Below are 27908 nucleotides of genomic sequence, written 5' to 3'. Positions count from 1 at the left end.
TCTTTTTTTTTTATATAAGCCTTGTATTGTACTGATATTTATAGGTATAATGCATTATTGGTATACCAATGTATAAATAAAGAAACAGTCCAACAGTTACAAGTAAAGAGTATAATAGGTAGAGTAAAAATATGTAGTAGTACAATAAAAACCAACAATATGCTTTTTTCAAAAAAACAAAAAAAGTCTAATATTCCTCATTATCAACACAGAGGCAGAAGACATTTTGATACCAAGTAAAAGACACAGTTATACTGACTCCACTTTTTTGAACTACAATGACCCTTTTGAAGCTGAAGCCAGTTTGGGGGAGTTCTGAGACTACAACCTACAAAGTTTTGGCTGTCACATAATAACACCCACATTTATTACCTTGCAATGTACATGTGTGATATCGGGCCCACTTAAGCAACATACACTTTTTCTTCACACGCATTAATCATCCTGTCATCAAAATGTCCTCTTACATATATATAAAGGCAACTGAGACAATTTTAGTCTCTTCCTTGTGGAATTGAATTGCACCATTTCAGCCAAAATAAATGAAGTTAACAGAACCTTTTTTCAGTGAACACCATGATCTTTTTGCATTAGTAAGATTTTTCCATTACAAGTTGGTCCTAATATTAATACCACCCATATACCTCATGGAAAATGATTTCTAATAAATAAGATAGGAAGGAGAGACATAGAAAAGAATTCTTTATAGTTGATTAAGAAAAAATCCCTAAGAATCCCTAAATGCATCACAGCAGAGCTAAAGATCACTAACCAGAGATCAAAGCTTTACAGCACTAAATGACACACAACCAACAGAGGCAGTAGCCTCATTCCCAAATATTTTAATTTGTAATTAGTATATGCTTCAAAGACACCTGTTTTTCAGTTAGTACAACCTTATCCTTTATGTTATCTTTCCTATTCCAATATTTATTGGCATGAGAAAAATTTATTAAAATATTACAGGTAAATTATAGGGAGTTATTTCAAGACAACATTAATCTTCTCCACTGGTTGAATATACATTCTTTTTACCCTTATTAATAAGAGCTTCTAGCAACCATAAAATACATTTTAATCCTAACATTTACTTTCATCATCTTTTGTTCTAATAACTAGATCAGAGTGTCTGGCAAGACAGATTAATAGAACAGAAGGATTGCTTCCCAGATTTGCAGGCCATAAATGAGGAGTTCCACAACAGAGAGAACTCTGGCACCAAAAATGAAAGCAATAGAAAAAAAATCTTTTCCAGTCATTTAAGCCAAATGATCCCAACCCTGGCCTACTTAGTTTTCCAGCCAACTTAGTGATGGCAACCACTTCAACTGCAACTTCAGCTCTTACAGCTATTCAGACCATCACACAAAGTCTCAGATGGAGGGGCAGGACTGACTGACACAGGCAAAACAAGGACCAAAAATGCATCTCCCAATACTAGGAAATTACTACATTCCAGTACATGTAATGGACACCACTGTTTTCAAATAAGATTAAAAAGGAGCAGTTCAGGGATATACAATATATAACTGACATGAACAAGATTATTCAAAAAACCGTGTATCTGTATACTAAAATTTTTTTAAAGCAAATTTTTAAGTTCAAGATGCAAATTTAGCTAGTTTGCAAATGCAAGTTAAATTTAAAACTTAATACAAACTAAAACACAATGTCCGTTTCTCAAATACAAGAAGAAAACCCAAATACTCCCCAAATAAGAGAAAATAAGCTGTAAGAAAACTCAAGTCTGTTTTCATTTTCCTTAAAATACACCCTATTTGCACAGCAGGCAGTTACTCAGAACTAGAAACAATTATTATAAAAAGAGGATACACAAAATGAAGAATTTTAAAATGTTTTATGAGAAGCAGTTAGGCAGCTGTACCATTTATCTGTAAGGCAGAAAAAAATGGGGAGGTGGGGGGAGAAGCTCAATTTATTTTCCAAATCAGCAAGCTAGCAGGAATGAACCCTCCCTTTACTTGTATTAAAAACTAAAGCAACTCCAGAATCAATAAAGTTACACAGGCTTTACAGAGATGTAAATTAAAGCAGAAGTTAGCATAAATTATTTGCTTAATCATTCAGAAATAACAAGGAATCAGAGATTATGAGAAATCAGGAGGAGCTGCAACTCACTCAGCTCAAAAATTACTACACAACGTACCATTACAATTGCTTACTGTTACTTAATTTGGTGTGGTTCTTATAAAAATTTCCAGCTAAATATGGCTTGCTATCTGTTAAACTAATCAAGATTCAGAAAACCTTTTTTTCCTTCTAAATGTATTGCAGATTTGTGTCAGGAACTTTCTCAATAAGTCCATTCTATAGAATCAGACAGTGTATTAACACATTTTCTCCCAAGGTGAGAAAACAGATTAAGGTTATGACCAAAATGACAGGCCTGTGGCTTCCTTGAATACTTTAATAGAGTCAACAAATCAACAGTGGCCACTGATGACAACAGAGGAAAGAAGACAATAGGTGGAAGGAGGGGAATTAGTGATGCTACTATAATGGTGTAATCAGAAACTTGAGCATAAAAATCTTTTTCACCTTCAATCTGTCCTAATATGCTCTTTTTACCTGCTCATATAAAGACATACAGCATATTTACCACTGGGGGACATGTGGGTTCATGTATTTCCTCTGCAAAAGCAGGTGAGAAACAGTTAATAAAGCAAGAGTAAAGGGCTTTTGCATATCAAAGAGAGGAGATGCACACAGGTATGTATTTCAGTATTTTCTTGCATAATTGCAAATCTTGCTGAAGCTGCAATTACAAAGGCTTCCACACAGCTTTAATATTTCATAAATGATTTTTCTGTAAAGAGGAAAGGTCAGTGATATGGACTAAGCAAAAGAATTTTGGGGGAAAATCCAGGATGAAACCACTAGCATGAATCCAGGCTTACTTTCAGCTGTCATTTAAGCAGAGCTAGTGACCAAAAACCATATTGCAGCATTTCATATTTTTTTTTTTAATTTGAGCACCTATGCATCCCTAAATTGATGAATCAGAAACAGCAGACAACTTTCTGCCACAATTCAACACCTTTCCTCACTGAATAAATTGCAGAATTTACATACCTTGAACATTCATTTTAAAGGATCCTTCTCTAGCCGTCATTTTTGCCTTATTCTCATTTTGCATTATTTGACTAATTTTTACTTCCTCTTTTTTTCTCTACTATATTTACATTTAGCTTTAAAAGGAACAACCAAACAAAAAAGAAAAAAACAACAGCAACAAAAACCCCAAACAACGTGACTAATGTAGTGAATACAGGTGGAATCAGATTCTTGCTCTCGAGTATTATTTTTCTCAAACACTAATACAAACAGGGAACAAATCAGGTTAACCTGGAAAGGAGCAGGCACTGATCTCTTCTCTGGTGGTGAGTGGTAGGGCCCAAGAGAATGGCATGAAGCTGTGTCAGGGGAGATTTGGGCCAGACACTGGGACAAGGTTCATCACCCAGTGGGTGGTTGGACTCTGGAACAAGATGCCCAGGGAAGAGGTCACAGCCCAAGCCTGACAAAGTTCAACAAGTGTTTGGACAATGCTCTCGGGCACTCTTGGGGCTGATGCTATGCAGGGCCAAGAGCTGGACTTCTATGATCTGTGTGGGTCTGTTCCAACTAAGGATATTCTATGGTTCTATGATCCCAAGATCCCAAAACTCCTCTACTCTTCCCAACCCTTCAGGTAATCTATCACCCACCTTATGACCGCTCCAAAACTAAAGAGGTTCCCACAGTTTAACCTCTGCAGATGAGTCAGGATTCCACATCACTCTTAGCCATCTTCTACTCCACACATTACTCACCAGCACTAGTACAGAGCCTGCTCCTACAGTCCCATACGGCTTAGCCATCCTTACAAAGTACAAAATGAAGCCTAACCCAAATGTAAAACCTTAGCTGAATGGATAAGTCAAGAATAAGAACTATCACTGTGACGACATTATTGCTAGAGATGTTTGGGCGGATGTTTTACATACATCAAAGTCTCCTGTGGACTTTTTTTTATTTTCCCTCTCTCAGATATAAAGTTTACAACCTTTAAAATAAAAAGAGTTCATTTTTAGTGTTTTGTGCTTTGCATTTAAATTTTTTTTTAATCTGGAATGAAAATTGAGACAACAGAGGGAACTTGGCAGATCTAAGGCTTGGCAAGAGATAATGAATTTATGTAGCAAACACGTGAGAACAAGGATCTGTCAGGAGGAATTTGTCTATGAACTTGTTCTCAAACAGACCAGCAAAGACACTAATAACCATGTTTATAGGGATGGGAGTTTGGGGGAGGGAGGGCTGTGGAAACTAAAGAATAATATCCAAGAGGACAAGCCAGCTCAGACAATTTATCTGCATAACACTTGACAGACAAATGGCACCTTCTGCACCAGCAAAAGAACTGCCTGACGAGTTTGCCAGTGAAGCTGGTGCTGCTCCAGCTATAACCCTGTCACAATTTCAAATATTCAGTCCGTTTTTAGTTGGTTTGCCCAACAGCAAATGCAAAAGCTATAAACAAAATAAAATCAATTTTATCTGTTCTTATTAAATTATTTGCTCACATTTCTAAATTCCTCTCCTTCCACATGCAAATACTATACTAGCTTCACATGGCAAAAATGTAGTTTTTGAGCTGTAAGAACTCCATGTCCCCAGGTAAACCCAAATTCATCCCTCTGTATTTCAGACCTTGGAAGCAACTTAGCTGCAAGTCTGAAAGAAAAGAACAGAAGGTGATAGAGGCAAGGTGCAACCCTGGCTACTATGTGGAGGTTTCAATGTGATGTTTTTCACACATATTTTGTTCTCAGGACAAACAGCATTTTACAGGAAGGAAACAAAGAGGGCTCAAAGCTTTTCATTGTCACCACTAACATAAGTAACAACATGGCCTGGGACTTTATTATGATGATTTTCAAAAAAAGTTGCTTAAGTTACCATCCATGGTTAGGGGACATTCCTTCACTTCCAACCACTCTGTCATTTCTAGAAGGAAGACCTGCCAATATAGTTCTAGGCTGTGATTCATTATCTAACTCTTGCCAAAACTACAGAGTCAACTCTGTCCTCTCACCAGAACACATCAGTCTACCTGAAATATGCATCTAGAAACATTTTATTTTAAGTATTTTACTTTGGGTTGATTCCTATCAAAATTCAAGGATGCTGCAATCCTATTATTCACTGAGAGGCTGAATTTTAAAAAATCTCCCTTTCAGAACCTCCTTAAGCTCTATAGGAAAATCAGCCTTGCCTTTAAGAAGAGAAATTGAATTTGTGAGTGGAAACAATATACATACAAGGCATTTGGTGTTAAATCACTGATTTTTACTTCAAAATCAGGACGGTGCTTTAAGCTGACTAGGAACCCACAGAGGGAAATGGTTTGAAATAATTCAAAAGTTGGATTCTTCAGTATGTTCCAAATGAAGTTTCAATTCAAGCAAGTTCAGCATAAACAACTAAGTGAATCAAGGATTGAAACTACTTTAACCCAGACTATTTTAGAACTGTTATGAGAAATTACAAGGAAAGATGCCTTTCTTTGGAAAATTTATAGGGAATGCTAACACACATCAGTATTTGATGACACTGTGCACAATTTTGTTGCAGAATCCAGACAATTTTAACTTTCACTAACATAATAGGGTAAGAACACCTGTGCTGACTATATTTCCCTGCAGGCCAGAAAACTGATAGAATAGCAGAAAAACATTCCAAAGAGAATAATGCTTTTTCATCTTTGCTTATATCCTCTACCTCTTCATTTTCTTATCCTCTTCTTGTTAGACTTTGACAGACACTTTTCCAGAAGTTCCCAATAAAATAAAATCTTTCATTAGATAGATTTTGAAATTAAAACTGCCTAAATGGGAAAAACCACCATTTTTTAAATACCAGAATTGACTCATCACAACATTCTGTCCAGAGATAACAAGTGGAGTGACTAGTACTTCAGCTGTGAGTTTATTTAAATGTAGACATACACATGCAGTATTAGGAAGGCAAAAACAGGATATGAAATAAACATAAGGCATCAGCTCTAAGCTCACTGTCAAGAATATACCAAGGCTTCTAACCACAGAGTTCAGCTGAAGGTAACTATCTGTCAAATGTAATCTGTGCAAGTGAATATGCTTAAGCTGGTGCTATGAATCAACCAAAATTGCTTTGGTCTTATTGACATTCAATTGCAAGAAGTTGCAGCTCATCCAGTCCAATAGACATCTGACAACACCAAGAGTGCTTCAGTGACAGAAAGCTTTAAATATAGATGCAACTATCATCACAATACACATGGAACTAAACCTTATGATCCCTCATACCATCTTCAGAAACAGGGCATCAGTTGAATGCTATAAGACCACATGGTCATCCTCTCTGCCTGTTGCCAATTTCTACAGTTAACAAATCACTGCAATTTAAAAAAGAAAAAAGAGAGAGTACAGATTGACGGAAATAGACCATTCAATCTTCCACTAATGTCCCATTAAATCTCTCCCCAACATCCGCTTCTGCCATTATAATCTTTGTTCACCTTTGGAAAATAAAATGAGAGATCAGAATTTGTTCAAACTGTTTGCATTAGTTAAGGGGCAGATCTTCAGCTACTACAAATTGCCTTCAGCTTCAGCAATGTCCTTTTACACCTGCCCAGATTCAGACCTCAAATAAGTTAAATTTACTTTCTTCCTCACATCTGTTCTTTGAAACAAGATGTCTGATAATGAGTGTATGTGGGAGATTGAACAATAAAGGAACTTGCACAGAGGATCCCAAAAGCAGACACAATTTGTGTCCTAACTTTACACAAAAGAAAGGAATACCACTTGCAACCACGGATGTGTTTGTTTCACTCTCGTCTCTCACAGAAATCCTGCCAGCACAACACAGTGTCTTTTTCTAAAGATTTTCATATTTCCACACCATCTACACCAGTTGTTATATTCTCCCACGCTTGCCCTTCCCAGCTCTGGCTTTCCTTGCCACACAGTGAATTGAAATCATCCCAGATTCACAAACAGATAAAAGGAGTTAGGAAAGAAAAAAATGTCTACTATATACAGCTTGCAATCATGTTTAAGGGGATGCATAGTGTGGTTTTGGGGAGAAGAGGGGTGAAAGACTCCTGCTCACGTTATGAGCACTCTGAACAGTTATGCCCACAGTCTGAGAAATGCAGTGTGAAAAAAACAAGAGACTTGAGGAAGAAACCTCATCAGGGGACCACAGTGACAGAACTATCTTAAAACAGAAGGGCTGGAGAAGATAAAGGGACAGCAGAAGAAATGGCAAAGAACAGCGAAGGGGAAGGAAAAAGCATAAGGTCGGGAGGGGCAAGTTGTCTCTTTGCCTTTCCTTCTTTTGCCTCAGGCCCATATCGGCCTTTCCTTTTCTTGACTTAACTGGGATGAATTTTAATTGCAGCCTCTCTACGTGTTTTATACACTATGTAGTCTCTACTTGTGTGGAGTGGATTTCCCATTCATCACAGGATTGCAGGCAAAAACCCCAGGAGCATTTTGCTTTCCTTCAAAGTTAGCTTTGCTAAAATCAATAACTTTAGGGCTGCTTCTCCATCTAGCCCAAACCCCCACCCCATAACCATTTCAAATTTCATGATTTTTGATCATTTGATTTTGCTTCTTGTCTCCACATACAGATTTATAGTTACAGTTTTTCCATAACTGTGACAGTATTCTCCACTGCTTCATTAACAGCATAAAAATAGCAATCTTAGGGCAACAGAAGAAACATGCTCTCATTTGTAGTTTTAACACAGTTCATATCATAACTGATCTCTAACAATCTCTCTCCTTACTGTCTTCTCTTCAATACACCAGCATTCTTCAAATCAAAGTTCTGTTTTTCTTAGGGACCATTTCCTGTCTTAAATACTTTTATGGCCAGGGCTTTTTTTCTGACCACCAGCAAGTCTGGTACAATAGCCAAGAATCACAACTACACTAAACTGTCCTTAGCTTGCACACAAATCTCTAAACTTAGCTTTTAAAAAATGTAGTTAAAGAAAAAAATTAAAATGGAGAGAGTGAGAACAGGAGTGTTTCCTACTGCAGATAGAGTATTATCCCTCAGCAATATTGTTACATCTCTTTCAGCTTAATATTAGCTCTCCCTTCACTGAAACTGTGTATCTTGGCATTTTAAATCCCCCTTCATTTTCCTGGTTGTCTGTCTTATTCCAATAATATCTTTCTTATCCTTGAAAACATGTCATTCCCATTCAGCAGTCTTATTACATATGCTCCTAGAATTTGTATAAAAGATATTTAGCTTTTCTCTTTGCCCTCCTTTACTTTTCTTTTTCACTATCTCCTACAATGTTAATCCCTTCTCAGTGGGAAATGGTTTTCCTTCAATCCAAGTCTTTCTTGTCATGCATAGATCCACTAGTTCAGCTTGAATTCCCTGAAGAACAACATAAATTTAAAATAATAAAAAAAAACAGGAAAGGAACCCTGAAATGCTCCTGAAACAATTAACTCTGTTCAAGATTTAGCCATTTATTAATATAAATTTGACCATAAACAGCAAAATCAAAAAGCAACTGGAACACAAGACTGATCCATAAGGCAGTTTACAAGCTTAAAAAGAACTAAGAGCTATTTCTTGAACAAAACCTTCAAGATGCAAAAATGCAAGTGACAGCAAACAGAATGATCGAAAATAAGAAACATACAAATTGTTCATTTTTCATATGGGGTAATTTTAGTAGTATTTTAAAAACTGAGTGATGTAACTCACACTCAATTATCTAATAAACCAGACTGGAGACAAAGAAAGATCAATGTGAAAAGAGACAGCTTTTGAAATGGACTATATTTTTAAAGAATCAGTATTTTAAAACGTAAACACCGCTTTAAAATCAACATTGAATCAGAGATTAGCGATCCTTTTGCACAGAGTAATCATTCCAAGTACAGATTGGCAATTTTAGCTTAATCTTTTGTTGGTCCATAGTTTGAAAGCATTTCATTAGTATGAAGAAGTATTAAAATGGTTAATTACAGCTATTCCACTTTCTACCCCAGCCAGCACTGCACCAATATCCTTTATAGCCAGGGTCAGTAGAGCTGTATCAATCTGTTACTGATGCCTCAGGACAGAACACATCGGGGCAGGGGAGTGGCAGAGAGAAGCCAAGAGAGCAAAACTGCAAATACAGACTCTGTTAGAAACTGAAGGAATTAACAAATAAGCTTTGCTAAACTACTATTTTAACCATTGATAAACTCGATTCTTTTTACAAGGAAAGCTTTAACAAGTGACACCTGTGCTGTAAACGAGTTCCAAACAAAAAAAATATGAGAGGATCCTAGTCACCAGATCTGAAAATGCACGAAGAACAATTGCTTTCTTGCTGCATAATGATTCTACTTTCCCCAAATCACAGAAGAAATCAGATCCAACATTCGATGATCACTACAGTATCATGAAAGGAGACAAGTATTAAGGATTCAACAAGCTGCTTTTTAGTAGCTAAAACTGTTACACAGACTTGCCACAATTAATTGAAGCAAAAGGTCAGAAAGTACATTTTAGATAATCTCATAACAATGCATATTTTCTCTCTGCCCCCTCCATTTAAAATACAGTAAAACCACTGATTCAGAATTTTCACGAACTACTTGTAATCATGTAAATTAGGGATGAGATGTGGATGTCAAATGAAATGTCCCTTCTGAATAAAGTCTTCTGCTTCACTAGTCAAAGAATAAGCAGATACCTGCACAAATGAGGGGCGCTGTTACTAATGTACAATTATTAACCTTTTATGACACTATCAGCTACATATTAAATTCTAGTCTTTTAAACTGATTATATCTGAAGATTTTGCACCATTTTACACCACTCAGTACTATGACTCCTAAGTAATTCCCAAATTTAATGCAAGAATACACGGTTCTACAAAACAGAGCTGAACAGCTCTGCTGGGACTGAAAAGTTGAAAATCCATTCCTCTGTCTTTTTTGGGGGATGATTTACATAAGAAGAAAGCAATTATTTCTGCCCTCTGAATGCCTTGCCACAAAAAGTTCCATGTATCCAGTTAAGGGATTTTTGCAAATAAAGTCTCATCTCTTCTTTCAGGGCTTAGTTTCTTTTCATGGTCAAGGAGCCACAAAAGTCTGTCTTTGATTCTTTTCATATTCTTCCCCACAACCTTACTTCAGGCCTTTCCCTCCTCCTCTGTGCCCTGCTTTCTTCCATCCATCACAAAGTCCTTTAGAAATGGTCATTCAACTACTCCTTTGTACTCTAACTCTCCAACACTCTTTTTGATGGCAACTGTAAGCTTCAATTTTAATTTTTTATAATAACTGCTTTTTTCCAGTTACTAAGCATCTTAGCAGCCAAGCTTTGCCAGAGATCCAAACTGTGCTGTTAACTCCACTCAGACCAAAAGGGACTTTGGAGGACAGTGTTTTGGTAGCTTATTGTCAGTAGTTTATTATTGGAAAAAGTGAAATAAAATCGTTTATGCATCAGCTCCCTCAACTACATTTTGCTAGAGATGGGCCAGGAAATGACCAGGGGAGGCTACTTACAAAGTTCATAGTGATCTCGTAAGCACTTTAGAGTACAGGCCTCGAATTAAGGCACAGAAAAGCCACAAGGATTACTGAACAGCACAGAGAAGGATGTCAATAAACACAGCTTAAGAGAAAGGATAAAGGCCCTTCAAATATAATTAAATGCACTCAGAAGTCCAGCAGAAGAGTGGCAATGCAATCTGTTACATGCATGACTTACAGACAAGAGGTACATACATAAGGCACAAGTAAGTAGTAACCAGAGAAGCTCAGAAAGACAACAGATTTTTCTTTTGACCAGTCCTGATTCCAAGAACCACTCAAGTCCCATGGGACATGGTCATCAAGCTGGAAAGAAAAAGGCACATACCTCTGAGTACTGAGGATAAATCTTCAAGGGTAAGAATTTCAATGTAAAGAAACAGAAGTTTAAAGTTCTGAAATGTCAGATTAGGAGCAATGTTGATGGTTTACTGTATGCTGCCACTGAATACCACATGATGATTTGCTTAGAAGTGCAGCAAGGATGACCCTCACAAGATAGATGGGCCATCTACAATCAGTCAATAGCAAGGTACACCTAAACACCACCTGAAAGAAGAGAAGACAGGTTTGAGAGGAAAATATTTTGGCTTTTATTCAGGAGGCAGAAGATAAAAAGCCAGTGCCATTCTTTGAAATGCTGCCAGTATCACAAAGGGTCAGACAAGCAAGGCTGCACGACTCTGCACACAAACAGAGCTTGGAAGAAGGGATTTAGGTCAATTCCAAATCGAAACCCTTTTCTAGAACAGATAGAATCAAAGGAGGGTCAGCTGCTCCTATATCCAAATAAAGGCAGTTTATTTGTGTATCAAGATGGGAAAGAAATGAAAAGTTGAGGGAGAAAAATCAATTATCTAAACCAGAACTGTATTAACTAAGCATGCACATAGACTGTAAATTATGACAAAATATATAAAACAAAACATATCTGTCTTTAAAATCTACAGCCCAAGATGTCTGAACCTGAATGTCAGGAATTACACAGATCATGCCACTGAAAAAGTGTTGCTATGCCTTAAAGAAAGCTCAAATTTTGATAAAGAAAATGAGCTGACTGAACTAAAACATACTACAGAACCTGGTATTCTAGCCCTTTTCATTAAAAAAAAGGAAAAGAAAAAAAAAAAAAAAGAGTACCTTCAGATTCAATGGAAGATCAGAAAAGAAGCAGAAACCAAAAAACCCCTCTGACCTATTTTCAGTTAACCCCACACAGAGAAAAGAACAATGCAGAAATTAAAGTTATAGACATGATGCATGAAGAGGGCTTGGATCATTTCTTCTGAGATTCATAAAATCAAGTCTGTACTGGATGAATTGGTTGGAAAAGCGCATGGGTTAATACTGTACACTAGAAAAGGCAACATGACTTTTGTTGAAGGAAATCAAGATCCAATTTGAATTCTTTGAAGTAAAGATGCATGTGGATAAGAACTGACCAATATAACATACGGGCTTTCTAAGAAGGTTTCAAACTTTAAAACTTGGAAGAGATTAAATGGTCACATTTCACACAGACAGTAGTTTATCACTATCTGCAACAATCTCTGCTACCTAACATTTTGTACAGGCTTGAAAAGTGGTTAGCAAGGTGAAAAAAAGATGGAGTGAATATATGCAGATAATAGAAATCAAAGCTTACTTCAAAGGTGCAAAGGATCTCAAAATTGTTAAGGAACAGGCAGCAAAGTAGCAGACTAAATGTCTTGTTGACCACAAGGTAGTAGACAAGAAAAATATTCTTGTCCATGTAAACACAACACTAAATTCTGAACAGTCACTGCTACAAGTGGTCTTAGAGTTACTATAGAGAGTCCCTCACCAAGGAGCAAAAAAAGGAACATTCCTCATTGGGAAATAAATTTTTTCAAAGCCCACAAAACTTTATTGCTTAGAAATTTGTGGTGCAAAGTGTCTGGGATAACAAGTGGAGTTCTGTCCCTTGCATCCTCCATTAACCCCAAAAGTTTCTGAAAATATCAGTGAGGATGAACAAAATGCAGTGGCTTCAATATAAGGAGAAATCTCACTTATGAATGATTTTAACACGTGATAAAGTTCTATAATCAAAATATCAAAAAGCATAAGAATGATAAATAAAAAGAAACTGGCAAAAGAAATCAGCAAAAAAAGAAGTTGGCAGACAGCAGATTTAAAATAAAGAACAATTTCATACAGCCATAATGCCATATGAGGAACTCATTGCCACAAGAGTTCATTGCCAAAATATAAATTATATATATTTTTATCTATAATATATATTAATAATTATAATTATCTATAATTACACATAATCCAATTTGTAAATTAAAAGAAAAATAATTAGACTATTAAACTAAAAACAGGTCAGTTAGTGACTATTCAAGACAGTACAGCTTAAGAACTTCAAAACCCACTGATTTTCAGAAAATAAGTCAATGATACATCTAAAACAAAGTTGTTCCTATTAATGTAGTCTTCTTTCATACTCCAAGACAGGCTATCTAGACAGCTATCAAACAGACAGAGTCCTTAAATTATGCAAAACTTACAGCATTACTGAGCTAAGGCACTAGAATGAGACACATGGACAAGAGGAGTTCCTCTCCATCTTCCATCCCAGATCCTTTTAATTTCCACACAACCTGGTAAGTTGGTCAGAGCCAGGAAATATTCTTTGCTTCCAGAAGAAAATGATACATGTGAAATTTTACAAGATTCCCCCTCTGGACTGCCACCAGCACACACAGATTTTGTGTTGTACAAGATCTACACATGTAATTTATGTCACCCTCCATTTGTTGCACACACAGATGTTAACGCAAGATGTAAAACAGAGTTCACCCATAAATAATGGAGGTAGCACAAAGGACAACCTGAAAGTTTCACCTTCCATTTCTTGATCAGACTACTGATTTAAGTCTGTCTTTAAGCTACAAAAACCTGAACCAAAGGTAGAAATTACTTCTAAAAATAAATAAACACCCAAAACAAACAAACAAACAAACCCAAAAACAAACACAAACCCACAAAAACAAAAGCTCTTCTATTTGGCTGTAGTCACGAAGTTTTTAGACTTGTCAAAAAAAGTTTCAAGTACCTTGTGAAAACATTTACATAAAAATTTGTACAGCATAAAGCAGAAAGGACAATTGTTCAGTATCTGTGATCCATCTTTACCAGCAAGGATGCTGCAATCAGTTGCCTGTTTTCTGCTCACACACTGTGCAGCCAAGAACTACCTGCTGGAGGACCTTCTGCCCACATTGCAAATGGTGTGCTCTAAATGGTGATAATCCACTGTACAACTTCAAGCTTGGTCTCCTCAAAAAGGAATCCAATGGAAGAATCGCAATAGTAAAACAAGACTCAAAGTAGACAGAAGGCAAACCTGGATCAACAAAAACTCTTTCCATACACAAAAGTTACAATGTGGATGCACCCAGCAAGTCTCCTCTTAGTGCAGTGTACCAACAGCTATAAAAAACACAAGGAGACACTTCCAAACTCTTATAGTTTCTCCCCATGGAATTCAAGGGCACACAAAAGTACCTGAGACCTACAGGACAGTAGGTTCTGAGACTGGGGGAAAAATAAGAAGGCAAATCTTTCTTAATGGAGTGTTTTCATTATTAAAAATACAATTTAATTGGCTAAAATTTATTTTTATATAAGGAAAGAAACTTCTTGCAAAGTAAATTGAAGATTGATGCTTTTCAAATCTTGAAACTCTCTAGACAAATAAGGCACAGCCTCTGTAAAACATTCAATACCACCTCCTCTCAGTACTGGCCACACAAAGGCTTAATTCCATTCCTACCATATATAAAAGAGTCTGGGCAGATTTCAGTGGTATTTGCAACTGCAATTACAGAATACATTTGCAATTTCCAGAAGTGGAATCAAGATGGCATTGACAAAACCTGTATTTTTGGCATTCTCTGAAATTAAAATCTTAGCCCAGGCAAAGTTCCTTGCCTTGTGTTCCGAGGCAGCCGTTAGACTGCAAATTTAAATCTGCAAATATATTCAAATTCATACTCAAGCAAGAAAATAAGTAGTTTAAGAGACAGTGTGAGCAGAATCAATCGTCTGGGAAATACGCTGTTTTCTCAAGAAGCTGAAGTTACAGCAGAGCTCTCAAATGTACACAGTCAGCATGGTAATACCCACAGAGCACGAGGAGAAGAGGCAAGAACCATAGTAGGACCTCTGGATGCAGGAAAAACCAAAGAAGTTTTACTGATATCAAAGAACACAGAGGCTGCATGTCCAGCAGCATACCTGAATGGCCTACAACAGTAGCAGAATAGATGCTGAAGCAGCTCCATGCTTATTGTGTCTGTGAACAGCTCTTTAAACACACACTCAAATACATGACAGACTGTAATGTGTGTTTTATTTCCACTGTCTGGCAAGAGGAGAGCATGAGCCATATGGATAGACTGCATCCTCACAAATATTTTCAACACACAATTGCAATTAATAGACAAGAAGCTCCCAAATGCAGAATTAATGCAAACTCTCCACTCCCTTCCTGGACCTGACAAACTACTCTTAATAGATAGTAAGTGATGACTTCAAAGAGGAGATCAAAGCATTTTGTTAAATCAAAATGCTTTCTTGTTTTCTCGTGTCCTAATTAAAATTAGGGACCATACAGTTTAGAATACCCTGTATTTAGTAAGACATACATAGGGAGTGTATAGAATAAATGTTTGCCTCCCTGCTTTTAAGTCTCAGGTTCTTTGCTTATAAAATAAACTGTAAAGTATTCAAAAACTTGTGCAGAAAATAAAAGGATTTTACAAATTGGAAAGGACAAGTTTTCTCTTGATAGTCAAACAGTTATGATGTAAAGCAGTCTCATTAAATCATAAGTACTTTAACCTTTTCTTGAAAGAACTGGAAGATTTAAAGATTTATAAAGAAATTTTGCCTAAACTAGGAAATGACTCATATTTGACATGTATTGAAATGATAATGCTGATTTCAATAGGCACTCTAAGAGCATTTTCTTCCCAGGAGAGTAATTCAGTCACGGTTACCTCTCTGCATTTAGATTTTAAACTTACTTTCCAAAGCTTTTAATGTGCTATAGTCTGCCAAAACATGGCAGAGTTACATAGATATGATCAGGCAAAATAAAGGCTAGCAAAAAGACTATTTTTATAATTTCAGACACTAAATATGAAACAAAAACATCAATCTGACATGTTCTCAAAGAATCTCCTGTTTCAGCAGCCTTGTCTGTATCTGCAAATTCATGTTTAAATTCCACTCTTCTTAATTGGTTAAATAAATTCAAAAGTATCAAAGGGAAAGTAAAAGACTCTTAACAATGAAACTGAAAAATAAAATACACAATGGTACTGGTGTTAGTAAGTGTAATAAATCTGATACTGGTTTCATTTCGTAGAGATAATATGGTACACAACTGATCTTAATCATGCTCAATTTTTTAATTCTTTAGAAGTTAAGACTTTAAGATGCCAATTTTTCTAATGTTTCACTTCAGTGCATATCAGATTCTTTTAAGTTACGGCTATATATATCTTTTACTCCGGTGTGTACCTTCAGAGTTTTTGCTAACATACACCTAAAACTATATCCCTAAAAACATCATTAAATCAAGATCAAACACACAGTAGGAACCTAAAACTTTCAGAAGCCTGAATGATTTGATCCTCACCAACTGGAAACAACTAGAATAGTAGAAAATTTTGTAGAGGAGTTTCAAGTTCACTACTTTGCACTTTGTAATAGCAATTTTATTCCAAGCCACTTCCCTCAGTCTTCTTGGTCATGCCATTCTTCCTGTACAACATCTTACTGTCCCCTTTCTGATTATGTCTATTACCAGCTGCTATGATAGGAATTCTTAGTATTTCTGCTAAGATCATTAACAAAAATAAAACACAAGGCTGGCCCAAAGACTAATTTTCAAATAATTCAATTGGTTTTGTACCTGCCCCCTCCCCAGGATTATAAGCAAGTTCCTCTGAGCAGTGTCTATTGCAATCCTTCCCATGAGCATTCCCTTTGACCCTACAACTTCTCATAGGTTGTCACATCAATGCTAAACTCAACTCCAGATAGACGAAATCTGACACATTTACTTTGCCTGAAAATCAGCTTTCTCATCAAAAAAAAAGCTAAGAGGCTAGACAGTGATGAGCTATCTATAGGAAATCCACACTGCATTTTATCCCATTTTTCATTTAGCTCCACATCTTTATCTATTTCTTCAAAGATCTTTTCTAAATCCTCATACGCCACTGCGTCAAGACCAAGACATAATGCGTCGGCATTACCAAGATCCTTTTTCCTTCCTCTGTGGCTGGGGTGGAGGTAAATTTTTTCACAACATCCCATGCTGCATTTCAAATCTAGGGGTAAAACAGCATTGATAACATACCAGTATTTTAGCTGTTGCCAAAGAGAGCTTGCCCAATGTCAAGCCCTTCTCTTTTCCCAGTTGAACTCCTCATCCCACCTCAGCAGTAAGCCAGGGCTGGAACAAGAAACTGGGCAGGGGGATAGCTAGAACAAAAAGATATTCCTTACTCTATAGCCTCACGCTCAGCAATAAAAACTAGGGTAGAAGAAGAAATGTGAGGAGATAGGAATTTTACTTCCAAGATGGCCTGCTGCTAAGAAATTGGTTGGGCAGTGGTCTGCTTGTGGGAGGTGGGGAGCGATTGCCTTTATATCGTTTGCTCCTCTCCCAGTCCCTTTCTTTAATGAGTTTTTTTCACTTTTGCTATTTCTGTAGTCTCCCCTGTTCCACTGGCAGGGGTGAGGAGGGCCCAGGTGCTTGCCTGCTAGTTGGCATCAACATGACACCTTTCCCAAACAGAAGCATTATAGCTCCATCTCTGACTGGTAGCTTTGCATAGAATGTCTCTTTGTCAAAGGATTTTGTGTGCCAGTTCTGCCAGAATTTTTGGACAAAGACCATCTGTTTGCAGCAGCATACACACAATCAGCTTGCATATTCATGTTTCTACTCTTTATGATCACTTTTGTTTCCATACATTAATTCGGCTACCCTGATTGGTTTTGCTCTGTGACTCCTGAAAACAGAACCAAGGTATTTATTTATTCTGGGGACCTTACTCAAATCATCCTTAATCTCAAGCACACTCTTGACTGTACTCAGGTCATGCCTTCTTACACAAAAAAAAATTGTAAGAATTTTTTACCATTTGACAGTCTAATTAATATCAACCACTTTCTAGTTTTATTTCTATCCTACATAGCATTCTCTGTGAATCCATGTCTCCATTCCCCAGTTCTCACACACTTTGCCCTCTCTAACTGCAGGAGGACTTATTCACACAGATAAGCCTGGGCAGTACATAACCATATTTTTTTCCTTTAAGGGCAAAAATTTCTCTTAATTCTATTTTATCAATTTTAAAAAACTTCCAAGCTTTTTTCCCATTCAATCTCCGGACTCCAAATTTACCTTGTTTCATAAAAATAGTTGTATGCGTTTGTTCTCTTTGAAACCCAAAAGTGTTCCTAGAGAACCAAAGAACTGTTTATTCTTCTGTTTCATCTGACTCTAGTTATGAATGCTCAACATTATTCTTGAGACCTACACCTCTGATAACGCCCTCATTACTTAACAAAGCTGGTATATCCAGACTTTCTGCTTCAGCAACTACTCAATGAAGAAACCCTTCATGCAGAACACACAGGAATGTTTGGGCCCTGCTCCTGTTAGCAGAACTTAAATTTCCCAGCCATAAACTGGAAAATAAGTCTCTGCAATGACACATTTCTTAGCAGTAGTTCCCTCTAACAAATTACATATCTAAATACAAACCCAAGGATTTAAATTCCTAGATTACCTCAGTAGAATTAATTTACTAGCCTTCTCTTCCCCTAGAATTATTTTATTCCAAAGAAATTATTTTCAGTCTCTGCTATCCTTTCTTCTTTCCTTCCTTCTTATCATTTAATTACTATTTGGTGCTATTCCACCATTTAGCTTTCATTTTTATCATTCCTGAATAGGCATATGCTCTTACACCTGAATTCCAAACATATCTGCCATCCCACCATGTTTTTTCTCTCTCTAAATTCAGTTTCACATCTGTAACCAATACTTCACACTCCTCTGTCATGGTATCTGTTGCCTAGCACCTGGGTGTATGAGACACAGACACTTCCAGATGGAAGCTACTTTGCATATTTTTGTATGGTCTTGCTCATGTTGTCATTGTCCATTATGGGAAAAAAAAAAAGAAAAAATGCTTTTGGCCTCCTGCTAAAAAACAAACAAAAAAACAAACAAACAAACCTTTGCCTAAAGTTTGATAGCCAAGCCAAGGGCTAAATGGATCAGGCTGCAGCCACTATCATCTTTAATGGCAAGCTGCATCCTACAATAGCAACAAGCACAAGAAGGCTCTACCCGAGCTCAGAAACTTTGAAAAGGCATTAAGCCTGCCGTTTCTTTAAGGGTCTAGAAGCTATATTTCTTTTCTCCTGCTATGAATTGAACAACTTCCTACAGACAAACAAAGGACCAAATTCCACAGGGTGCTTCACATTCCTTTGTAATGCAGTTCAAGATCTGTGTGTGTATTTAACCAGCCCTTTCACTTTCACTTGGCTGTGCCAGGCTTTAGCAGTTTCTGAGGTACAAAATGCGGCTGACAGCAACAGCAGTAATATAGCACCCTTGGAGTGCTTGAAGTGTAAAGTTCATTAGTTCTACCTTAAGGTCACTCTTTTAATCCAACAGCCAAAATCTTATTCACACTACCATGCTGTTATCCTGGAAAAAAGAAAACTGCAAAAAAATCAAGACGTCAGCTTAGATACTTCTTACAAGTGACAAGATCAGCACTAAAAATCCAAATCACAGTCAATACCTTTTAGCAAGTTTCAAGAAAGCAGCAAAACTATTCTTGATTGTGCTGTAGACCAAATGAAATTTAATAGAACGGATAAAGAAAATGAAGGAAGGAAAAGATAAACATTTCAATACCCGATAATTGTGCTTTATAATTATTAGTTGAACTTGGCTCACAAATAGAATTTACTAGGGTGTCTGTTGGGAATTACAAGACATGCAAATAACTGAATTTTAATTTCTTCTGTGTTTGTTTACTGATTTTTGTACATACAGTTTAAAATTTAACAAACTCAATTTTGCTTTATCCTCGGTGGATATTTGTACACTTATTAAAAAGTTATGTCAACAGAAGACTTTTAGAACACAGGGATTGTGCTCTAATAATTCTGAATCATATTTCTAAAATAAGAGGCAATAGCTCTGTAACTTACTAGCTTGACTGATTCTGCATAAACTCACATTTGCTCACGTGCACTTTTACTTACGTAAGAAGTTTTTAAAATTAAATGGGACAGAACTCCATAAGGTAAGTACATTAGCATGTATAGATGAGAATGGCATTCCCTTCTATAGGAAATAAGCTGAGACCCAAGACTAATCAGTAATGTTACATATAAGTATCTAAAATATTAATACAAGGTTTTCTTCACCTCACATACTCATATTTTTAAAGGTGAGATTTTTCGGTTTTGTACAGTCTGCTTGTTCAGAAGAACGGGCACAGCATTTCTTTCCAGTCCTAAATTAGCAATTGCCTCAAAACGAGCTTCCAAATTAAGATACTTACCTACGAGACTCAAGAGTTATCATTTACATCCCCCAATTTATTCTTTTATATTTATACAGTTATACTACACTCACAAAAATGTTGTATTTCAACAAATATTAAATCTTTTTTATTTTACTTACCTGCACACTAAGATGAATCCATTTCTTCACAAGAATTCTCCCCAGTGTCATTACTTTTATTGGTGGCTGCAAACCATTTACTGTGCGATAATAAAACATGGTCTCTTTCTCAGAGATTGTGAGTTTGAACACAGTCTGCCCATCAACAGCCTTTTCTATCACACACCTTTGGAAATAACCAAGAAAAACAACATAAGGTCAGAGGCACACACATATACACATCCTTGCCAAGGTGCTATCCTGTAAAGTGATGCTAACCAGAATGTATTAAAATAAACATTAAAAATACAGCTCTTGAGAAGATGCTCAGTGACAGTGAAAGTCACAAGATGTACTAAGTGTAAAAGAACTTTAGCAAAGATATTTTCTGTCTCAATCTGTGATTGTATTGGGGTTTTGGTTGGTTGTTTTTTGTGTTTTGCTTTGTTTATTGAGTGCTGGCAACCCCAGCTCATTTGGGGGTGAAAGAGAGGTCCAGTTTGCCTCCTCTCTTGAAGGTTCCATGACAGAAACCACAGTGGCTGTACAAGTCTCTGCCACACTTTTCATACAAAGCTGTGCAACTTAGTACATCCCGTGGAGGCACTTCAATTTTCCTTAGTCTAACAAGGCAAATGCAATATAACCACAAAAAGCAGTACAAATGACATGCATTGTTAATAAGTCTTCCATGTCTCCACCCAATCTGCACAGGTAAGACAACCCTAACCCCAGCTTACACTACACTCTCCCCTTTGCAGTGTCTTTCTTTAACCTAAGAAACTAGAGCAAGGCAATGAGGATATCCAGACACTTATTAGGAATTTTTTCCCCACAAAGAAGTCACATCAATAGCAAACACAATAATGTCATATAAGGTACAGAGAATACCATCCATAGCAAATTATTTTGCATTTCAAGCTGCTAAAATGTTTTTGCCAATCCAATAACCACGATGTCAAGAGTCCTGAGAAAGCACAGGCTCCATTTGCTTGTGTAAAAAACTTTATATTTTATTAAAGCAATCATAAATACAAGAAAAAAATTATAAAGTTCTATGCTTCCCACTTGAGCTGATTGAAAAACACATTTCTCAATGTACTGACCCATGAAAAGTCAAATATTTTAACAGTTACATCAGACTAAATTAGTGCATTAAGTCAGAAGAGGGAAGCATATAAAATTTTAATGAGATTAGTATTTACTTACCCATATTTCAGAGAAAAAAAATGAAACCAGAGAACCCTTACTTACTGATGTCTTCATCTACTCTGCATTTATAAAAGAAAACTATCCAAAAGGCTTTTCCTTGATACTGCCACTAGTCACTAAGTCACTTTTAAATCCTAGGAAAAATTAATTCCTCCTGTTACTATTGTAGCCTGCTGGAATGTTGTCAATGAAACACCTTGCAAAAGGAAGACTTCTGTTTTCCCAACCTTACTAAAACCACGTTTCTTAATAAATTGTCCACTGGTCTTTTCAATATTTTGTTTGCTTGTAAACATGCTAGTTTTGTTAGATAACAAATGTGAAGGAAGGCTCAGCTAAGTAGCAAAATATTTAGGAACTGGATTTACCCCGTTCCTGGATAAACAATAATTGGATAATCCAGGGTTTTGTTTATTTTACTTATCTAAAACAAACATCCCCACATTGTTTTTATCCCCAAAGGTGTCATGACTTTAAGAAGGGAAGCGACCTTGATGTACATCACTTTGAAAACTGAAAGAACAAATGTGAATTGTGGCTTACTAGTAAAAGAGGAAAATCGAGAGGGAAAAGAGAAGAGAGGGAAGGAAAAAGAAAAAAGAAAAAAATCCAAACTAGTTCTATCATAGGTGAAATAGTAAGAGGCATTACTTCTGACTCTGAGCTTGATTTTCCATTCCAGCCATGATTACAGAGAGAAGCCACTTTTCTTTGTGAAGTCTTCAACTTCTGGTAACCTGCAGTCCCACAGAGCCAATACCTGACTACATACATCTCAGTGGTGGGGTTGGAGGGAATAAAAAGCCAATAACACAAATCCACTCAGTCAGCTTTCAAAGCGAAAAATATTCTAGAGAATCTAACATGGCTGCACTGGTGCTGCCCACACATCAACTGGAGTAAATGGGAACACCTGCACTGGTTCAAAATCAGATGCCCCTTTCAGTCTAATTCCTAACATAAAACATCTGAATAGATAATAAGTAGTACCATATGGTTTTAGTCCCTTAGATAAATAAATTTAAATCATCTATGTGCTACTCACTTCACAATCAGGCCATTCCTGCTAATCCTTTTGCTTGTAAAAGATCTCAGCTCATTTCTTGACACCACCAATATCTTCTGGGCATCTGAACTTGCTCCAGCTCACACTACATTGATATAAGCTGCCTGTAATGGCTACTCACATATGCAAAGCTTGTACCCATATTCTTGTCCCATTCCATTGTGAAGGGCTATTATCATGCACAGTTTCCTACACTGTGGTAAGACTTACCTACAGGCTACACACAGACTTACTGAAGGCAATTGTATTAACTGATGAGTACACACAGCAACAGAGGAAGCATGAGGCTAGAATGCAACTCAGGGGCAAGAGCTCTGACCACTTACTGCCTAAAGGGAAAGAAAATTTAAAGACTGGAGTACAAATGTCAATGCTTTCTCACTCTTGATTTTCTTCAATATGTCCAATATGCAGTGACTTAAAAGCATGCCTACAAATATCTCTACTAAACATCTTAGAAGAACATCAGGGCTTCAAATAAATCTGTTACATGACCTGATTCTCCACTCTCTGTGTCAAAGTGTATTGTCTCCTAGATTCACATAAGAAAACTTGGTATATGAAACTGACAAAGAAAATTCTTGGTGTCTCTGCTTATGTGCAATCTTTAAAGGGCCTTCAGACTTGGATCCTCACATCACTCTCTCGTTTCAGCCAGCACAGTAACTTCTCACAAAAATCCCGCTATTCTCTTACATGGGTACATGCCTAACAGAATGTCACAGGATGTAATGGGATACTGTACAGCAACACTCCTAGCTTCTTTCCTAAGCACACACTCTCACAGACAGACCATATAAAATTCAGCCCAAAAGCACATTAGTATGGCATGTCCAAAACACAGGGGTCTGCTGTACTTGATGTAAGAGCACTTTGCCAGGAAACAAAACCACCTTGTTAAACTTTCAATCATTCTTCTGGCAAAATAAGCAGCTCGTTTTGGCTGATCTTCCTAATGCTTTGTGGGAAAACAAAGATTTGTTAGAATGCATCCCACTTCTGTGAGGCTCCTCTGCTGTGATAATGGGGTTTAAAAGGACTCACAAATGACATGTAACAGAGACAATTCCCTACCAGGGACTTCAAAATGTAGGACATCCAGTAAGTCAAACTTCATCTGCCAACCTGAAGGACTCACTAAAGCAATATAAGAAAAGGGAAAGCATCTTAATCTGCTGGTAATTATTCTCTTTTGTAAGATGCCTTCTGAGTCAAGCTTCAATGGCTATTCATGCGCAACAACTGCTCCACCACAACTGGAGTTCAGTGTTCCTTTTATGAAAAGAGAAAAATTAACACAATTCTTTCTGTGCCCATAAACAAAAGCACCTGGACAGTGGCATATCATCCTGACCACTGGACTAATTGCTGTCCATCTTCAGTTTTCAGGACTGGGCTTCACCATTGTCTTTCCTACATGTTGAACAGCAGCAAATCTCACAAGGCATAAGAATGAAGTGATCTATTACAAAAATTGAATAAAAACATTTAAATTTTAAAGCGATCTATAAAACCCGCTGAACAGGAATATGTACACTGTGTAGTTATTAACACAGCAGCAATTGGAAGCTAATCTTTTGCACTAGTCCATGGCTTATCAGTCATCACTAGAGTCTGGTTTCTTCACAGCACTTAATCATTTGAAACTAAGGACATAACATTTCATTGTTTTAGGCTCCATGCATCAAAGCCTATCCCACTGACAAAAGACTTTCACAGATCTCACTCACATTGCTGCAACAGCTTGCTTGGAAATTAGCAGGAAATGCTTGTGCTTCAAGTTAGGCACGTGCTTTGATGAAGGAGACTCCGATGAGCCCACACGTGCGTGGACAGGAATTCATGGCATGGGAACACACCAGAAATGGACTCTCTGACAGTCAAGATTCAACCTTTATATAGAAAACTATATAAGGGAAGCTCCAGGGATGCCTGTACACATACCACCAGCTGAAATTATTTAACTTCAGCTCAGAAGTCCCTTTTGCTCTGCAGATTTCATTTATTTCCACTCCATAACCACAAATTCTGCAGTTAGGTCAAGTTTTTTAAGGTAATTATTACTGCATAAAACATACTATAATTTTACATTATCATTTTCGATATTTCTATTTTTTCTGATGACTTTGCTACCCTTAGACGAGTGACAATTTCACATCAGCATGCAAAATAAGTATCAAGTACACCTCAACAAAGCAGATCACTAGCTACATTCTAAGAATACATTCTAAAATCATTCGTGGCAGGTTGTCCAAAGGAACAAACTACACTCTTTGTGCTTTATGTTAAAGAGACCTACACAATGAAGGTATGAAAGAGTAGGAGGCTCTGCAGTTTGTGATAGATGACTGAACTCTTTTTGCAGGATCTGGGATGCATTTTTCAAAAAGCAGGTTTTTCATTATAGTAAGGCCCAGTCAAGCTGAAAGGTCACTTCTAACAGCAGTATTTCCTGAAAATGCAACATGTAGGCAAACAGGAGAGGGAACATGTTTAGCCACTTCAATTTTGTGAGCACCTAGTGAAATTTCATTAGCAGTTTAAATAGTGGAATCATTTGTTAAAGCAGCAACGCAGTCTGCCAGTCAGGCAACATTCCCCAGATCCTTCAGGAACACTACGACCTCTTTTTTATATGTCCAAAACCTACATTTTGGTGGCTTTCCATGTTTGTTTTTAAGACAAACTTATGTTGGAGAAGTCCTAACATCTTAGATAATTTTTTTCTCCATCATGAAAGCAGCGACAGCACAACCCTGTGACAACATAATTTTCTAGCACTTTTAGAAGGAATGTGAATTGGAAACACAAATTTCTCTTTTTGAGATAAGACATGCACATTATGTATGAATAGTTCCAAACACTGAAAGCCATTGGACCATCATCTGAGTCAATGCCATGAAACTGAAGCCAATTGTCTTGACATCTGGGAAGACCCCAACCTAAATACGGCTCTGTAAATGTCACAGTTTCCCACCACACCTTTTAAAAGTTTAAAGAGCTTGCTAATAATGACTGTGACTGCAATGATCAATTTTTTTAAGAGCACCAGGAAAGTAAACACCTTCAATACTACTTACATTACACCTTCTTGCTCAGGTTTCAACCATACAGTTAACGTAAATGAAGCTCCAAGCCTTGGAAGACGGGGAGTAGAGAAGCAATCCTTGTGATTATGAAAAATAAAACTGGAAGCATTGCTGGAGGACCCTGGATGCAAGTCCCTCTTGTCCTCTGTTATACAGGTACCAAGGCCTTCTGAAAGAAGTCGTTTGTAGGACGAAGGTGACGACCTATATGGGCATTCCTGAACACAAAACTTCTGAGTGCAGGATATAATACTTTGAACAGCTACTGAGCTATGACAAAAAGTACTTCGGTCTGGCAGCCCACAAGTGGCTTGAGTTGGCACGATTGACACATTCTTGAAAGCTCCCACATTTTCAAGCCTAGGGAAATGTCCCTGAGAGCTGACCAACACAAAGGAGTCATAATAAGTTAAGATTAATGTTTCAATAGCATGAAACAAGAAACGACATCTCAAGGAAAGAGCCCGGCAATTCATGTTTACAAAAAAGCTCCTCCTGATTAAAGCAAACGTAAATAAATAATGATGTCCATGTCGGTAGCAATGTCCTCAGGTGCTGTGCTTTAAGAGTTTATGTAGCGTTTCATCCTCAAAACGCCCATGCAAGGACCCAGTCACAAGGGACATCTACGTCTTCTGGCCAGCGAACCACACGTGGGTGACAGCTGGGATCTGCAAACCACAGAAAACAGACACAGTCCGTAGGAGAAACCTGCTCTTTTGCACCAACACAGGTGATGCCCGGCTAGGGATTTCAAGGGTTTGAATATTTCCTCCAGACTCCAGCCAGCAGGCCCACCTGCACACCCGTGCCGGCCAGGGCCGAGACACTGCTCCGAGCCAAGGCCATGGGATTAGGCCGGCCAAGGGTGCGCAGGCTCATGGCCGAGCGGAGTTTATCCCGGATCTGTCTCGTCACCTGGCTTTGTGTGTCACAGCAAGGAATACGGGACACGGCAGCAAACCGGGACACGCAACTTGGGCTTCTCAAAGTCTGCTGAGGGTTTCGGGCGAGTTGGGCGGACCTCACGCCTACAGCCCCCCGGCGCTTACCTGGGCCTCGCACGGCTCCCTGGCAGCTGCCGTCCCCCCCGCGCCATTCCCGAGGGACACCCCGGGGAGCCAGGAGCGCTGTTCCTACCGTCCCCCCGTGCCTTACCCCGCCGCCCACCTCACGCCGGCTGCTCCTCTCAGCGCTCGGCAAAGCTGATTAAAACCACGTTCCCCATCTGTCCCGTGTGGAGCTTTTTCTAACAGCGAGCGCCAGCGCCGGGGCGCCCCGGGCCGGGGCAGCGGTGGCAGGGCTGATTTAGCGCTATTGCCCGGCCGGGAGCGGCGCGCAGCCAGCGGGGCCAGCGGAGCCCAGCGCTCCCCGCGGCGACGCCGCCGTCGCCCGGCAACGCCGCGGCCTTCCCCGCCCCGGGCCCCGCCGCGCGTTAAAGCGGCAGCGCCGCGCCCGGGCCGGAGGGAGCGCAGCGCCGGGACAGCGCTGGGACACACTGGGGCAGCGCCGGGACAGCGCTGGGACAGCGCCGGGACACACCGGGACAGCGCCAGGACAGCGCCGCTCCGCTGCACAGCACCGGGCCGCCGCGCTGGGCTCGCTTTCCACAGGCGCACTGTGCAGCGGAGGAGCGTCCTCAGGCGCGTTTTCCCTGCATCCCGTTCCTCCCTTCGGTAGCGCTCTGCGCAGCGGGCACAAACAAGTGCAGAGGTGCCGTCGGTGAGCTGGGCATGAGCTGCAGAGGGATGTTTACGCGTGTTTCTGGACAGAGGAGCACTAATTAATACGTCCCCTGAGGATAGAGGAAGCATCTATAAATTTTATCTGTACTATGGAAGTTGCATGAGCTGCAACCTGGCTGGTATATTTCCCTACAGTTTTGTTGCTATTGCCTCCAGTAACTTGTCACCTTAGCATATTTGGACTTTTACTGGCTACATAGCGACAAAATTCTTTGGCAGCATATACAACTGCTAAGAAATCATCCTCTGTCATAACTCTTAATGCATTTTAACAAGCCCTTCATCCCATATCAGACAGGCTCCTTGACCATTCCTGGAACATCTCTGCTTTAATACAGATCTTTTTCCTAAGGTCATAAAAGATAAATAGTAATTCCTGCTGAAGTGTTATCAGTCATTTTGCAGTGTTTTCATGTTCTGGTAGTCATTCAG

General features: G+C 38.3%; 1 protein-coding gene across 1 annotated transcript in view; it reads right to left on the bottom strand.

Moving 5' to 3' along the window:
- The window catches only part of USH2A (usherin), a 373967-nt gene extending 347673 nt beyond the window's left edge, over positions 1–26294 (bottom strand). The window contains exons 1-2 of the mRNA XM_054280520.1: positions 25723–26294; positions 20386–20551 (exon numbers count right to left, since the gene is read on the bottom strand). Coding sequence (XP_054136495.1) covers positions 20386–20551; positions 25723–26207 — 651 coding nt within the window. The 5' untranslated portion in view covers positions 26208–26294. The remainder of the gene's footprint in view (positions 1–20385; positions 20552–25722) is intronic.
- Positions 26295–27908: the final 1614 nt, after the last annotated feature.

Source organism: Melozone crissalis, unplaced genomic scaffold, assembly GCF_028551555.1.
Source record: "Melozone crissalis strain CALT ecotype California unplaced genomic scaffold, PUWL_Pcris_2 ptg000027l_1, whole genome shotgun sequence".
Classification (NCBI taxonomy): Eukaryota; Metazoa; Chordata; class Aves; order Passeriformes; family Passerellidae; genus Melozone; species Melozone crissalis.
The sequence above is the reverse complement of the archived record's forward strand: the minus strand, read 5'-3'. Positions and strand labels throughout refer to the sequence as shown.